Source organism: Dama dama, chromosome 32 (assembly GCF_033118175.1).
Source record: "Dama dama isolate Ldn47 chromosome 32, ASM3311817v1, whole genome shotgun sequence".
NCBI classification, from domain to species: Eukaryota; Metazoa; Chordata; class Mammalia; order Artiodactyla; family Cervidae; genus Dama; species Dama dama.
In genome coordinates, this window is record NC_083712.1 from 14,408,251 (window position 1) to 14,424,827 (window position 16,577).

The 16,577-nt window shown below is 41.1% G+C and overlaps 1 protein-coding gene across 3 annotated transcripts in view; it reads left to right on the plus strand.

Annotated features, from left to right (window-relative positions):
- WDR17 (WD repeat domain 17) overlaps window positions 1-16,577 on the plus strand; it is a 63,477-nt gene that overhangs the window by 43,118 nt on the left and 3,782 nt on the right. For 2 of the 3 annotated variants that reach the window (XM_061134580.1, XM_061134579.1), the window contains 10 exons: window positions 1,125-1,280; window positions 2,220-2,284; window positions 5,064-5,196; window positions 5,652-5,743; window positions 7,008-7,107; window positions 8,008-8,147; window positions 11,357-11,468; window positions 14,287-14,428; window positions 14,703-14,805; window positions 15,650-15,751. In XM_061134580.1, coding sequence (XP_060990563.1) covers window positions 1,125-1,280; window positions 2,220-2,284; window positions 5,064-5,196; window positions 5,652-5,743; window positions 7,008-7,107; window positions 8,008-8,147; window positions 11,357-11,468; window positions 14,287-14,428; window positions 14,703-14,805; window positions 15,650-15,751 — 1,145 coding nt within the window. Of the gene's footprint in view, window positions 1-1,124; window positions 1,281-2,219; window positions 2,285-5,063; window positions 5,197-5,651; window positions 5,744-7,007; window positions 7,108-8,007; window positions 8,148-11,356; window positions 11,469-14,286; window positions 14,429-14,679; window positions 14,806-15,649; window positions 15,752-16,577 lie in introns of those variants that run through there. The other variant, XM_061134581.1, reaches the window with a different exon arrangement.

The window sequence follows — 16,577 nt, forward strand, 5'->3', positions numbered from 1 at the left end:
CCTTTAATGGATTTCAGTACACCTTATACATGAAGTGATATGCAGTGCCAATAGCAAACAGTCCTGGGACAAGAAAGAAGAAAAAGCTTTTATATTTGAAGTATCAGTGGTTGACTTAACTGTTAGACCATGGGGAGATTCGTGCCAGGGGTGTGGATTCAATGCTGTAAGAAACAGTCATTTCCATATAGAAGCACCTCTGTGATTCAGTCAGTTCACTTCAGTCGCTCAGTCGTGTCTGACTCTTTGCGACCCCATGGACTGCAGCACGCCAGGCCTCCCTGTCCATCACCAATTCCCGGAGTTTACCCAAACTCATATGTCCATTGAGTCAGTGATGCCATCCAACCATCTCGTCCTCTTTCGTCCCCTTCTCCTCCTGCTTTCAGTCTGTCCCAGCATCAGGGTCTTTTCCAGTGAGGCAGTTCTTCCCATCAGGTGGCCAAAATACTGGAGTTTCAGCTTCAGCATCAGTCTTTCCAATGAACACCCAGGACTGATCTCCTTTAGGATGGACTGGTTGGATCTCCTTGCAGTCCAAGGGACTCTTCAAGAGTCTTCTCCAACACCACAGTTCGAAAGCATCAATTGTTTAGTCCCCAGCTTTCTTCACTGTCCAACTCTCACATCCATACATGACCACTGGAAAAACCATAGCCTTGACTAGACAGACCTTTGTTGGCAAAGTAATGTTTCTTCTTTGATTATAAACACCTAATTACTATAACAGTTACCTTTGACAGTATAGAAGCCAATGAGAGTGAGCCAGTAATTTTTAGGTTTTTATTAAAGTCCTTTATATATATTTTTTCCACCAGTCATATACTACTTTATCATTTACTACCTTTTGACCTCTGGGTTTCTGGTGAGTTTTAAGAAAAATCAGATTCAGCCTCTTCCCACCAGCACCAGCCACATCTGGACCCCACTCTCTACCATAACAAAATATTACATTTAAAGAAGTATTATACTTTATGGGCAAAAAGCAGTGGTTTTTAAAAAATATTTAATTTCCAGCTCTGTATGTTTATGAAGTGTGTATCCCTATGATGCTTTTATAATCATCTATTATCACTGGCTCTTGCATAATGAAATTTAGGAAATTTCGTTTTCTTCTTACCCAGTCTGAAGCCCAAGAACTCACCACAGTGAAGATGTCTAAGTTTGGTGGTGGCATTGGTGTCCCTACCAAAGAGGAAAGACTGAAAGAAGCTGCCCAGATACACTTGTGGCTGGGACAGATTCAGAGATACTGTGAGCTGATGGTTGAACTTGGAGAGGTAATGGGCTGTTAAAGCAAAATCAAAGGAGTTTAATGCAGTATTCTTAGTTAAATACTCAATTTCAGGCTTGTCTTTCTCCAGGTCTGATTGGTCCTCTGCTCACCTGATAACAAGGGTGTGCCTCAGAGCAGGAGTTATTGCAGAGAGATCCTGGGCGAGCAGTGTCAGCGTTGTTGTTAACACATGCATCGTTAGACATGCATTTCCCACCCAGACAACAGGATCGGGAGCTCCAGGGATGGAGCCCAACACGGGGGCTTTTCTAAGCAAGCCCTGGGGAAAGAAGTGGCAGCCCAGTCCAGTATTCTTGCCGGGGAAATCCCATGGACAGAGGAGCCTGGCGGGCTACAGCCCATGAGGTTGCAAGAGTCAGACATGATGGAATGTATGCGCACATGCAAGCACATGCGTACACACACACACACACACACACACGCCACCACCACCCCCCCCCCCCCGCCCCCAGCTTCTCCTCACACAGGCTCGCCTTTGAGAACCACTGCCTAAGCCTGGAATCTCTGATTCCTAAAAAAATCTGTGTTGGCTAATTTGCTTCCAGTGGACTCCCCTAACACTGTCTGTCCATCCCACGCTGGCCCAGAGAAGCATCTTCTCTGAGGGTCAGCTGCTGAAGAGTGCTTCTCCGGCATGTCCCAATCCTTAGGGAGCACAGAGTTAGCAAAACAGAGTTCTCCAAAAAGGTTAGGATGGATCCATCCTGTTAAAATTGAGAACGGTGGGTGCCTTCTGGAGGTGGGTAGTGACTGAAGCAGAGCCAAGCAGAGGTGTGGCTCCTGTCCCGCCATCTGAGAGTGGCTTTCCTGAGTGTATTCAGCTTAAAAACTTACATTGTAGATGTGAGTTTATTTAAAATAAATGTCTGTTAAGAGACCACACACTCCAAATGGATCTGTTTCTGCTTTTCTCCCGTTCTAGTGGGACAAAGCCTTGTCAGTTGCACCAAGTGTGTCTGTGAAATACTGGAAGAAGCTGATGCAGAGGTGAGGCAGACCATCTGTGCCCAGATGGACATTTAACATTTTGTTAAAATAGAAACAACATGTACATATGCTAGTAGCCCTTGAGATTTTTGACTTTTCCGTTGTTTTAAATGATAACTGAATTTTGTATCTCCTGATACAATAAATTGAACAAATCGGTTATAAGTCATTTTGGCATTTTGGGATTTGACCTAATGTCTGATAAGAACAGTGGTGGAAGGCAAGTTTCCCCCTGTTGATGGAGGAAAGTACGGGTCAGTCGACGTGCTTACCGCTTAACATGTTGCAGTTGAAAAGTATGGATATCAAGTACTGCTGATAGTCAAGATGTTTTACTACTGAACAGGGTTACCTGGAGGTCCTTGACTGGAATGCAGTAAATGAGATTTTTTTCTGAGGTGTATTGGTTTACTGGTCCTCTGCCGTAACAGAGGACCACAGAGTGTTTCAAACCACAGAAACATGTCCTCTCCCGATTCTGGAGGTTCTGAAGGCTAGAAATCCGCTATCAAGTTGTTGGCAGGGTTGCTTTCTCTTGGAGGTTTTGAGAAGGAATCAGGTCCACTCTTCTCCCCTGGCTTCAAGTGGTTACAATCCTTGGCACTTCTGCGGTCCCCCTGTCTTCACGTGCATGATCCCGCATGTGTCTCTGGGTCCACATTTCCCCCTTTTAAACGAGGATACCAGTCATATCAGATTTAAAGTTTACCCTAATCTAGCATAACCCTATCTTAATTAACTATTTCAGCGAAGACCCAATTTCCAAATAAAGTCATGTTCACTTTAAAGAATCTGCCTGCAATGCAGTAGATACAGGTTCTGTCTCTGGGTCGGGAAGATCCCTTGGAGGAGGGCATGGCAACCCACTCCAGTATTCTTGCCTGGGAAATCCCATGGACAGAGGAGCCTGGTGGGCTGCAGTCCATGGAGTCGCGCAGAATCGGACACGACTAAACAGACTAAGTACACGCACATGTGGGTTAGGGCTTCCACAGATCTTTTGATGGCGGTGAGGGGAACTCAGTCCAACCCATAACGTAAGACTGTTCTCTATCCTGTTCTAGTCATTCATTCCACAAATATTTAGTCCTCACTACGTGCCAGTTACTGACGAGTATTGTTTACTAAGTAATTACCTTGTTTCTGGCATTAAAAATGAAGCATTTGGTTTTCATTTCATGGTTTAGAAAAAATTCATCTGTGACTCACATGTACCAATAAAATGAATCATAGACTAAGCCTGAAATCCAGGGGGATTAACACATTAACCAAGGGAAAGGGAACCGTTTCCATCAACTACTCGCCCCAAATAAGTGAAGCAATAGGCTGGCTCCAGCCCTCAGACTGCAGGCTCCTTATCCTAAGCTCTAAGAATCCTGAGTGATTCTCAGTTCATGTACCCTCACTGAACAATTGTAAAGTCCTTGCTCCCACTGAGACCTTAATAAAGTCGAGTTAACAGAGGATATTTATGTCACAAAACAATTTTGTTTCAACCCGCCTGATTTTCTCTGCTCCTTAGTTCACGTGGTGGCCAGAAAATCATCTCCCTTCAACTCCCAAGTTTATGTTTTATGGATTCAGCCATTCGCAGAGATTGATAGGCAGTCTCTCAGTCCAACTTACAAATCTCCAGGAAGAGAGTGTTGTTTCTTAACAGCTGTAAGAGGGAAGTCAGAGTCAGATGGTGAAAGCCTTGTTGTTGGGAAAAACGCCAGGAACTGGAGACTGGTAACAGTGATCCGTTAGTAGCTCAGTCATGTCCAACTCTGCAAACCTGTGGCTATAGCCCGCCAGGCTCCTCTGTGCATGGGATTCTCCAGGCAAGAATACTGGAGTGGGTTGACATTTCCTTCTCCAGGGGATCTTGCCGACTCAGGGATCGAACCCAGGTCTCCTGTGTTGCAGGCAGATTCTTTACCATCTGAGCCACCCGGGAAGGCAGACCATATGAAAAGTGTCTACTGTACCCACCCAGAGATTGGCAATTGAAATGTAGTTTAATGCAAATGCCAGCATAGATTAAATATGCCAGATTAGTTTTCAACAAAACTAAGGTTAAACATTAAGAGTGGGGTTAATGAGGTTGGTTGTTGAGAAAGTGGGACCAAAAACAGGAAAAGAGAGACAGACAGACAGTGATGGATACAGAGAGAGAGAAAGAGACAGTCAGACACGTGTATATCCTCCATAATCTCCAAACTCAGGTCCCCTCTCCTCCTCAAATATCTGGAACATTATTTTTCTTTAAACTACCCTGCTGGACTAACTGGTCAAATCCCAGTTAGTGCTGGAGGCACTAACAGTGTTTTACATTTTACTGTCAATGTCTGTGTTCTTGAATTATCCTTTTTAATGATTTTAGGCTACTTGCATTAGAGTTTCTCCATTCATTGCAGTGCCATGAAGACATTTAAAATTCTCTGTCTTTAATAAAGTAGACACTAATCCAGTTGAGAGTAGATATTCCATCATACATGTGTAGGTAACAACTTATTTTCAGAAAGATATATTCCTCACTTTAGTAGATAAGCTATATTGATTTAAGACCTGTTCAGTGCATTTAAAATAGGAAAATCTACAATGTTTTATGGAAGAAACAAGTGCCTATAGTATTGCTTCAGAAAACTTTTATCCTCCAATAATGATGTGATTATAAAGCTAAGTCTTTGGGAATGCTGATCAAATTTTAGATATTTTCAGCATTTCAGAAAATCTGAGTCCAGCTGAGAACCTTGAAATTAGTGTTTCGTAAAAAACATTGTTGTTACTTTATTAGGAGAGCTGATCAGTTAATCCAGGAAGATAAGGATGACGTCGTTCCGTACTGCATAGCCGTTGGTGATGTGAAAAAATTAGTCCATTTTTTTATGTCAAGAGGTCAGCTTAAAGAAGCTCTGCTTGTTGCACAGGTAAAAACATGTAACTTGAGTGGGCTACCCAGCTTTGTGGGGGCATGTTTGGGAGGGGGGTGGTCGTGTTCAAGTGATTGATAAGGTCATAGGTGCCTTGACTTCTGCCCGTATCCTGGCCTTCTTTCTTGGACATTTCCACCACCCTGCCTTTTGCTCTGATCACAGGGAGTTTCTTTTAGATCTTTAAACACACAAGCATCTCTGAATTCTGATTGGGTCTGTTTTGCTGAACATTGTATACACTTGAACAACTCTTTGAAGGAAACTTGATGCTTCATGTTGATAGAGTGTAATTTATGGGTTTGTTTGTTTGTTTTCCAAATTCTAAGGGTATCTCCAAATTGTAGTATAAGTTTCAAGCATGGTTTGAATATACTTTGTTCAAAATAATATTCTTAAGTTGGTCTGTTATCAACAGCTAAAGATTAACCAAAGATCGCATTAAATTCCAGGCTGCTTGTGAGGGGAATATGCAGACCTTCCATGTTTCGACACCCAAAGGACCTTCTTTTTCTGATGATATCTACAAGGAAGACTTTAACGAGTGAGCGACTCATCCTTCACTTGGAGTCAATATTTTTTGTGGCTTGTTTCCCTTTAGAGGCTTTTGAGGTCATCCTTCCTTGTACACAGACCACTTGACTGTCCCTGTCCTCAGCTGCATTTCTCACTGCAGTCTTTCATCACAGCATCTGCCCCTGGATGAGGAGGGAAAAGTCAGGCATGTAGACACAGCCTGCACACATCTTACATAGCTTTCAGAAAAGCAAACTGCATTTCAGTACAGTAATTGCTTATAAAGCACCTAAATCCTTGAAACTCTGATCAAACCTGCTGGGGAGGAGAGGCAGTGAAAATAAAATCTGCTGTTTGTGAATGTTTCACCATAGACTCAGTGTGTATAGCATCTCCCCGACATCACTCACAATCCAGGACCCCTGTGTTAGCATCTAGAATAACATCCGGGCCTCTTACACATACACGCTAGTATATGTAAATCAGATAACTGATAAGGACCCACTGTATAGCACAGGGAACTTTACTCGATACTCGTGTAATGACCTGTACGGGGAAAGAATCTTAAGGAGGAGGGGGTGTATGTATGTGTCACTGATTCACTTTGCTGAACTATACAATGTTATAAATCAACAGTAATCCAGTAAACTTTTTTTTTTTAAATCTTAAAAAAGAAATCAAAATACTTATTTTTTAAAAGGAATAGAAATTAGGCTTCTCCAGCCTTTTGACCTTTTTCAAATCTAATAATCTGCCTTTCTCTGTGTCTTCTCTTTGCTCCTATCATTGCTCCAGAAAATAGGATATTTAAATTTTTAGGACACTCATCAAGTGAAAAATGATCACAAAATGTTAAGCATATTAAGACTGACATATTCCTTCCTGGTCCTTTGCTGCTCTCCCCTGCCATTTCGAAACTTGGCATTTAATGATGTTAGCAACATACACTATCCCTGTTCCCATCTCCACATAAATTTTCAACCTGTAATTCCTTTCATGTTAATTGCCCCCATAGCTGAGGCATAAATTATTCAGTGTAGGATAAGAAATTCTTAAAATTAGGCTTTTCTGAAAAGAGGAAAAATTGGGAGAGGGAGGTGGTTCGTCAGCTCATCTACTAAGAAAGGCTGCTTTCCTGATATTTACCCCCAAATCGATCTCTATACCTAAACCAGGGATATACAATTAAATCGTGTTTGATCCCTTAATCAGCTTATTATAAAAGAGCATCCATTCACTTTCATGACGGAGTCCATGTGTTTATATTGAGTATGTGCGCTTTCTCTTCCTAGACTGCTGCAGGAAGCCTGCAGAGAGCTGGCAGAATGGTATTTTCAGGATGGCCGAGCAGTTCTAGCCGCCTGTTGCCACCTGGCTGTGGACAATATCGAGGTACATTTCAAGGTGGCTCATGTGTGTCATGATGTTTGAGGGGGAAAAATATGGTCTTTCTGTGTAAGACCTGGTTTTGCATGCTTTCCAAGCCTGAGCGACTCCATACCCAATAAACACAGATTAACTCTGCAGATTATGAAATCTTTTATTCACCTATTTCTAAATTTTTATCACAAGATACATATTTGTGACAACCTCACTCTAAGTTTTTATCATATATGAGAAGCACTAGGGTGGTGAAGGCAAAAATCACTGGCCTGGAACTCAGAATATCTGACTTTTGAAAGCAGTTGTTTTTATAAACAGTTTAGTATGTTCTTCGCAAGTTATGTTTTTAAGCTATTTTTCATTCAATCCACTAATGTCATGGGAAAACCATTAAATAAAGATATCGATTCTATTTTGCATGTATCCTTAGATATATTGACCTTAAGGGATAATTGATAATCACTGTACACTATTGAGGAAGATTCTAAGAATTTACTTTTTTTCTGAGGGACTGAAGGACATGTTAAGGCGATTGTTTACAGACTGTTGTTAATTAATTCCAAAAATGTAAGCAAAGGTTCGAAAGTCTTAAATTATAAAAGTTACTCTATATCCAGCTTTTCCACCTGGAAATTGTCGTTGCCCTTGCCTAAGTACCCTATGGGCTTTCCTGGTGGCTCAGATGGTAAAGAATCTGCCTGCAATTTGGGGGACCTGGGTTCAATCCCTGGGTTGGGAAGATCCCCTGGAGAAGGGACAAGAACATTATAGAAATATTACACTCAACTATTTTACAAGAATAATCGGCTGTAGGTTAATACAACTTGATCTGCTTTGTGAGCTTGGCGGGGAATGATGATCCTGCCAATCACCTGTGAAACTGAAGACGTTATTTTCTCATTGAGCAAGCTGGCTATGGCGTACCTGATTCGTGGAAATGAGCTGGAGCTGGCTGTCTGTGTGGGCACCGTGCTGGGAGAACCTGCAGCACCCGCAACCCACTATGCCCTGGAGTTACTGGCGAGGAAGTGCATGATGATCCCAGCGTGGTGAGCGTTCTTCTTTTCTAATTGGGAGCGTGATGGCTCCACAGTATTATGTTATTAATAGTTTCTGCTGTACCCGGAAGTGAATCGGCTACATGCATACGTGCATCCTCTCCCCTTGGACCCCCATCCCACCACCCCCAACTCACCTCCCCTCTAGGTCACCACAGAGCCCCGAGCGGAGCTCCTCCCTGTGTTACATAGAAGCTTCCTACTCACTGTTTTATGCATGGAAGTGTATGTACATCAGTGCCACTCTTTCCTTCCCCGCTGTGTCCCCAAGTCCATTCTCTGTGTCTTCGTCTCTATTCCTGCCCTGGAAATAGGTTCATCTCTGTCATTTTTCTACATTCCATATATATGCATTAAAATATGTGATGTTTGTTATTCTCTTTCTAACTTACTTCAACTGTGTATGACAGACTAGATCCAACCACATCACCACAAATGACCTGATTTCACTCCTTTTTATGTCTGAGTAATATTCCATTATATATATATATATATACACATATATATGTATATATATATATGTATGTATGTATGTGGTGAGCATTTCTAAAGTTAAAGAATAGTTTCATAGTGATGAAATGCATTTTTAAATATAAGTTGCATGTGATGTTTTAAAAATGCAATATTGCAATTTTAAATGTCTCCTTTTTAAATAAAAGATAAGATTGTGAAGGAAGTGGTGCTACGAATATGAATTAATAGTAAGAACTACTGCGAGCATATAATGAAATCTACCATCACTTATTCTGAAGTAACCCAGTTCTAATTCGTGATATTTCAAGCACATAAAGCATCATTAAACAATAGACATGCACTTCCTCAGATTATCAGGACCGCACATTCCCACATTGGAAATTCTACATATCTACGCTCATTCTTGCTGGATCTTGTGTATTAGTTGGAGGTTTAGAAAATAAAGTCTCTTTTCTAATGGAGAGTAATAGCAAAGATGGTATGACTATACACTTGTAATCAACTTGGGTGATGCTTTAAGACAACAGCCTCCAACCTTTTGGCACCAGGGGCCAGTTTCATGGAAGACAATTTTTCTACACACTGGAAGTAGGGAGATGGTTTTGGGATGATTGAAGCAACTACATTTATTATGTACTTTATTTCTATTATTATTAATCAGCTGCACCTCACATCATCAGGCATTAGATCCCAGAGGTTGGGGAGCTCTGCTGTTAAGAGTTAAACCTGGGAAAGACCCGGGGAGGCTGGAGCTCAGAGCAGTTCCCCCTCATATCTCAGAGCCTGGTTCCTAGGGTGGACCATGCCTCATTGGAGACGATGCTTCATTGATGACCGAGACAGTACTGTCCCTCAACAGGGACTTGTTGAATAAAGATGATTTTAGGCTTCTGTCTTCTCTTTCCCCAAAATACTTAGAACCTTGAGAAGTTTTAAATGAGCTTGCTCATCAGGACTTCACTTCTCTGCACTGTCTGCACACACACCCCCAGTCTGAACAGTGGATGATGCAGACGCCACTGCTGAACAGTGGAGGACGATGATGGTGACAATCACAGCTAACAACACTGCTGTCCCTGCATATGCAATTCACTGAATGCCCAACAGTAGCATAAATTTACTGAGACTTACTGGTCTCAGTAAATTTTATGACCAAAACTACAAGTTACATAAATTGGCTTTATAGTTTGTACTCTTAGCTACTATCTTAGTGTAAAATACGACAGACTGGGTGGCCTACAAACAAGAGAAATTTATTATTCACAGTTCTGGAGAGAGAGAAGTTCAAGATAAACTGGCAGATTTGGTGTCTGGTAAGAGCGGGCTTGCTGGTTCATACCGGCTGTTTTTGCTGTGCTCACGTGGAAAAAAGGGTTAGGAAACTCCCCGTGGCCTCCTTTGTCAGGACACTAACCCCTTTCCTCAGGGCCCTGCCTTCATGACCCTGCAACCTACCAAAGACTCTGCCTCCTAATACCATCACATTGGGGGTTAGATGTCAACTTAGGACTCCTGGGGAAACACAGACATTCAGCTGACTACAGACGTCAGAAAGAGAGCAGTGCTTCCCACTCTTCTTTCCTGTTGGGTCTGGGGGCTTCAGAGTGAATCGATAATCTTAGAGTTACTCTAAAATTGACGCGTATCTCACAGTGACATAAGAGCTCCCTCCCCCCGTAGAACTGAGTGGTACCCCACTCTCAGCATCAGATGCGAATGTATCTTAACACTGACTGTCCCTCCTGAGGACCCAGTCCCCTACTGCCTCAGACCCAACCGGAAGTGTGAGGTCTAATTCAGACAGCTTACCCACAAAGGTAACTGACTCTATGCTAGAAGTCATCATCTCATTCAAATAAAATGTGACTACTTCTTTCTAAACACTGAAAAAGGAGCAAACCATAAATAGATAATAAGTTTTGAAGAGGATTAGAGATCTTTCAACTGAGCATGCACATCCTAGGTTGCGTGCATGCCTAGTTGTTCAGTTGTGTCTGACTCTTTGCAACCCCATGGCCTGTAGCCCACCATGGGATTCTCTGTCCATGGGATTCTCCACACAAGAATACTGGAGTGGGCTGCCATGCGCTCCTCCAGGCAATCTTCCTGCCCCATGGACTGAATTCATGTCTCCTGTGGCGCCTGCATTGCAGGCAGTCTTTACTGCTGAGCCACAGGGGATGCTTTTAATAGAAAGCAAACTTCTGTTTCTTCTTAACTCCCTACAAGAGCCCTTCCTTTATGCAGCCATAGGTATGTATACCAGAAACCAGGATCAAGTGCATACGCTGAAATACGTGGATCAGGCTTATCTCCAGGTGAAGTGTATAATCCTCAGCTATTAGTAGAGCTCCACAAATTTAAAACACAGTAATTAAGATAGCTGCATTATCTTAAGAGAATATGCTTTCATAAACCAAGAACACTTCTTTTTTGCTTTTACACTTGTGAAAGTTCGCCTTTTCTTGGCTTTCATCACATATTCATGATATTCAAATTTATTTTCTTTTAAGCTTTCCATCCGTTGGATACAGGTATTATCTAGTTTTCCTTCGTGCCCTTTGGTTTCTGTAATCTACATCTAGAGGAGTTTCATAATTACTTAGAAAATCAGTACTCTATGTAAATAGGAAGGCACGGGAGACTCTCCTTTCTTTGAAAGAGTTCTAAAACGTTGTTTCTCAGTTTTTTCCTCATTGAAGTTTCCCCTTTTGTCATGTGAATAGGAATCTGGCGGCTGACCTTCTCCTCATGACTCCGGACAGTGAACTACAGTTAGTGAGACTCTGCGCTTTCTACCCAGGGTGTACGGAAGAGAGAAACGACCTTCATGAGAAGGTATGCTGGCAATCCTCAGTGTTCGCGTTTGGAATGTCATGCTGTGATCTCATTAGTGTTAGGTTTGGTCAGATAGAAATTCTTGCAGAGAAACAAACAGATGATCCTTTCAGGATCCTCTTATAAAGACAGCAAAAATTACAACAGCAACATAAAGCATTGATTGAATTTCTGCTGTATTTTGGGGGCTGTTCTAAATTTTCACATCTGTCGGCTATTGACTCAACTCTCACAAAACCCTGAAAAAGCAGGGGATACTGTTCCTAATTTATAAAGAAAGTGAACTCAGAGAAGGTAGGGAACTTGCCATAATTGGTTAATGTTGATGTGAAAACGTCAACACATCTAACTGCCCATTGCAAGCCCTTTGCATCTTAAGGTACCCTCACCTAGGGGGTCCCATGGACAGAGAAGCCTGGCCGGGTATGGTCCATGGAGTCGCAGAGAGTGGGAAACAGCTGAAGCGACTTAGCATGCACACATGCATGCTAACTTTTAAAAAACAGTTTAGGATCTTGAAAAGAATTACTGAAGTATAATGAAATTTGCATGCTTATTCTAAAGTGCTTTTTATAAATGCTCCATTACAGAATATAGGAATCTATCAAGATTACATACAAAAGTGATCAAAATATTCAGCAACAGGGAGATTGTATTAATTACAGTACATTTCTATATGTCAGTGCTACTAATCTGTTAAAAAATGATGAAGTTCTGTTTTTATTGATGGATGGCTATAGAACATTAAAATAAAAAGCAGATGATTAAACCGTGTACACACCATGTGATTTTCATTTTGAAAATCATCTGTGAGCATAGTTTCATAACAGTGTTCACCTGCTCTTTTTATCATACATTCTAAAAGGGTATAATTGGACTCTTGGATCAGACTTCATTAATAACTCTTTAGAAAGACTAGTTATATGTGTAAAGGTGTTAATATCTGGAGAATTTCACAAGACTAAAAATCCATATGTGTGTGTGTGTGTGTGTTTATATATATATATTCAGCCACAACGCACAGCTTGGGGGATCTCAGTTCCCCAACCAGGGATTGAACCCAGGGCCACAGTACTAAATGCCTGGAATCCACTAGGCCACCAAGCAACTCCTCTAAAAATTATATTTAAATACTAAGTTATATAGCTTTGAGAATTGTAAGATAGGGTAAGAATTGCAGGAATGATCAGCCTGCTCTTAGCACATTCTGTGTCAGAATGCAATTTCTGTGGGGCCGGTTCTTTAACTCCCTCTGCTCTCAGAGCATTAGCAAAGTGAAGAAACGTTTCTTCTGTCTAACCAGGCACTTAGTAGTTGCTCAGCAAATAACTGGCTTTCAGGGAATACAGGTGGGGAGTGTCAGATGAAGTGTCACGTACACATGAGCACTTGTAATTTAGTTTGTAAATTTTTTGAGAGATTGAGGGATCTAAAATATTCCTTTTGGGACTTCCCTGGTGATCCAGTGGCCAAGACTCCATGCTCCCAAAACAGGAGGCCTGGGCTTGATCCCTGGTCAGGGAACTAGATCCCACAGGCCACAGCTGAGACCTGGCGCAGCCAAATAAGGCAATATTTTTTTTTTATTCCATTTAGTTAATTTTTAAACAGCAAAAAATATGAAACTATTGAATAAATGCATTAATAAATAAACAATATTAGTAACTTAAAGTGAAAGTGAAGTCGCTCAGTCGTGTCCAACTCTTTGCGACCCCATGGACTGTAGCCTACCAGGTTCCTCTGTCCATGGGATTTTCCAGGCAAGGATACTGGAGTGGGTTGCCATTTCCTTCTCCAGGAGATCTTCCCGACCCAGGGATTGAACCTGGGTCTCCCACATTGTAGGCAGATGCATTACTGTCTGAGCCACCAGGGAAGTCTTAAGGAGATTTTAAAAAAAGAGAAGGGATGAGAGTGACAGGTCTCAAAGGAGACGTCTGACCTTGTGGATGAACCACATCACCTCCCATCACGACACAGTTGTTTCTGCAGCAGAAGCTGCATCAGTGTTTGCAAAGATTAGAGAGACAGGGCAGTAAGCTATGTAGCCTCGCTTAGAAGCAAACTAACACACTCTTACACCTGTGCTTAAAAAATCGTGAACACATCAAAAGTTTACATAAAAGGTAAATTAATCCCCACCCACGTTTTGGAAGCAGAACTTCCAGGAAGGAGGAGTAGATTCTCAGTTTTAACAGAAAAATTATTTGAAAAGATTATTTGAAAAACCGTTGCTTTTCATTCTACAGTAATATAATTTTATAGGCTGAAATCTCCACTTCGTGACATTTCAGAATGTCAAAGCTAAAAAAAAAAAAAAGCTATAAAGAGCTTGTCCTTTTTTTGCCTTCCTGCTCAAAATAAAATTGCTGTGTCTCAAGGTCAAGTGAAAGTTAGTTACCGTGTAGAGGACACATAAGCATTACCTTTTGTGTTTTCTACATTTAATATAATTTTTGACACTGGTGAGTATATTTGTTCTAAAATAACTAATTTCAGTATTCCTGCTAAATGACATTTGTGGGTACTAATCCCATTATCACAATCAGGACAATTTTCTTCCACCTTTTTTGTTGGGTGTTTGTGTGTTTAAAAGTATTGACTCATTAGATAATATCATATTTATTGTTATTAGATCTTAATGATATTAACACAAATATATGCTCCCAGTACAGATTATTTCATTTGCATCCATTTTCAGCAACTTTAATTAGAGAACATACCAGGTATATTGGAAATACTTAGCACTTATATTAATACTATTGCTTTTATTCCTATAAATATTAGTAGCATTGTCATGAAACCAATTCTTTTCTAGTGCAAGCTACCCACAGTAGAAGAATGTATGCAGTTAGCTGAGACAGCCCATGCCGATGGCAAAATATTTGAAACTATAAAGTATTACTTGCTAAGTCAAGAACCTGAAAAAGCCCTTCCGATTGGTATTGACTTCATCAAAGGTATGTATTTAGTTGGTAGTATAATTTAAAATCTACTATTTTATTTGGTATTTTCATTTGTATTGATTTTTTAAAAAGGCTTAAAAAAAAGTACTAGCCATCCTGAATTTAAAAAAGAAAGAGATTGCTGGTGGTTTGGTATCGGGACCTGACTGGGATCTAGAAAATAAAGAGGTAGTTAGCATTGACCAGAAAAGAATCAATCACACAAGTTAAAATTTGAGTGAACAAGTTTTAATCCTTTTATTTAGAGACTCCGGTTTTATTTTGCCAGAACACATCAGTAGTTCAGATTGGACTTTGGACACCATTTACCCCGTTCTTGACCTGTTGAGTTATATTCGTACTGAAAAATTGGTCTTGCATACATGTACTGAGTGAGTACTTTTTCCCCAAAATGTGTAACCAAACTTATGCAATGTTTCAAAATGGCTGTATTGTTTTTGGTGTTCAGATGAAGAAATAAGATCTCTTGGACAGATAGGTGCACATGTAGAAAAATTACATTTTGTTTTATCCTTAATAGAGAGGTCACTTTGAAACCTAAGATAGATCTTACTGGCCCCATTTCCTAATACCGTGTGTGTGTGTGTGTGTGTGTGTGTGTGTGTGTGTACACAAAGACACATGCAGACACACCTCGTTCAAACAGGGCTACTTCAGAGCTTTGGGGTCATTTTGCACCACATGTCCCCAGTGGTCTGTGTAGTGGTCATAGCTCTTAAAAATCCATGTATACAAAGCAGACTAGGGTGGGCAAAGACACGAAAGTGCTAGAAAGTAAAAGAATAGACACCGTCCTCGAATTCAGGTATCATTTAAGGGCATTATTACCCATGTAGCTGAAGGCCCGAGAACCGTGTATATTTCTTATAAAGGCTCTAGGCTGTTTCTGTTGCGACGCCACACGGGAAAACTGCTGCAGCTGCCTGTGACTCTGGTAGAAGTCGCAGGAGCAGACGGGAGAGAGAAAAACAAGAAGGCAAGAGTCCCATATTATTTAAAGACTTTTATTGTAAAATACAATTTGTATTATTCTGTTCATGTCTGAATAGGAGCTAACTGATGAATAAAAACATCTTTACATTTAGAAAATTTTCTAAGCATAATTTGCTATAAATGTTACTCATCAAAATGAGACACAAGTTCAGTAACTAAATAAGAGCAATGTTCTGTACCTCAAATTATAGAATTTTTAAAAATAAATACATTCTCTTCTAGAGCTCGAAATGAGTTGCTGATATTATGTGGGTACGTTGGCGCGTTACTGGCTATCAGAAGGCAATATCAAAGCATCGTTCCAGCACTGTATGAGTTCACGAGGTAAAAGCAGTTTCTCTCCAAATAAGTCAGTAGAGAAGTAAGTGAGACGGTTAGCGTCTGAAGTGCACTGTAGAGGCAGCAAATACATTTTGCACATGTTCATTTATTTACTAAGCATATGCTTCATAATAAAGCATCAGTAAAGTGATGCAAATTAACAGTGAGTGAAAGTGAAAGTATTAGTCACTCAGTCATGTCCAGCTCTTTGCGACCCCATGGACTGTATCCCGCCAGGCTCCTCTGCCCATAGGATTCTCCAGGCAAGAGTACTGGAGCGGGTTGCCATTGCCTTCTCCAGGGGATCATTCAGACCCAGGGATCAAACCTGGGTCCTCCTGCATTGCAGGCAGATTTCTTTACCATCTGGGCAGATTCCATCAAGGATCTGGATTCTTCCTTTCTTTCAAATCTGACATCTTTGGCTTCCTTCCTCCTGCCTGAGTGACCCAGAGTTACCAGCTAGCTTCTTGCCCTCTGTGTATCGTGGCCGCATTTGAAGTGGGAAGGGGAGGTGAGGGTGACCGCATGGAGACCGCAGAGAGCAGGAGCTTCTGATTTTGGAAGGAAAGTCTTCCTTCGTGCTGTGCGCCTGCAACCCACTGGCCAGGACTGTGTAATCCTCTTTTAAAGGAAGATGAGAAACTGTATTTCAGCTTGCCCATCACCACAGTAGAAAAGTGCAAAGTAGAGAGGTTGGTCACTGGCAGGTACTCCCTATTTCATATTCTATATTCAAATACAACCTACCTGCCAAACTCCTGTGTTTTCAGGACAGCATGCTGAACTCAACCATCGTGCATAAAACTTGTCGTACTCAAAAATAAAA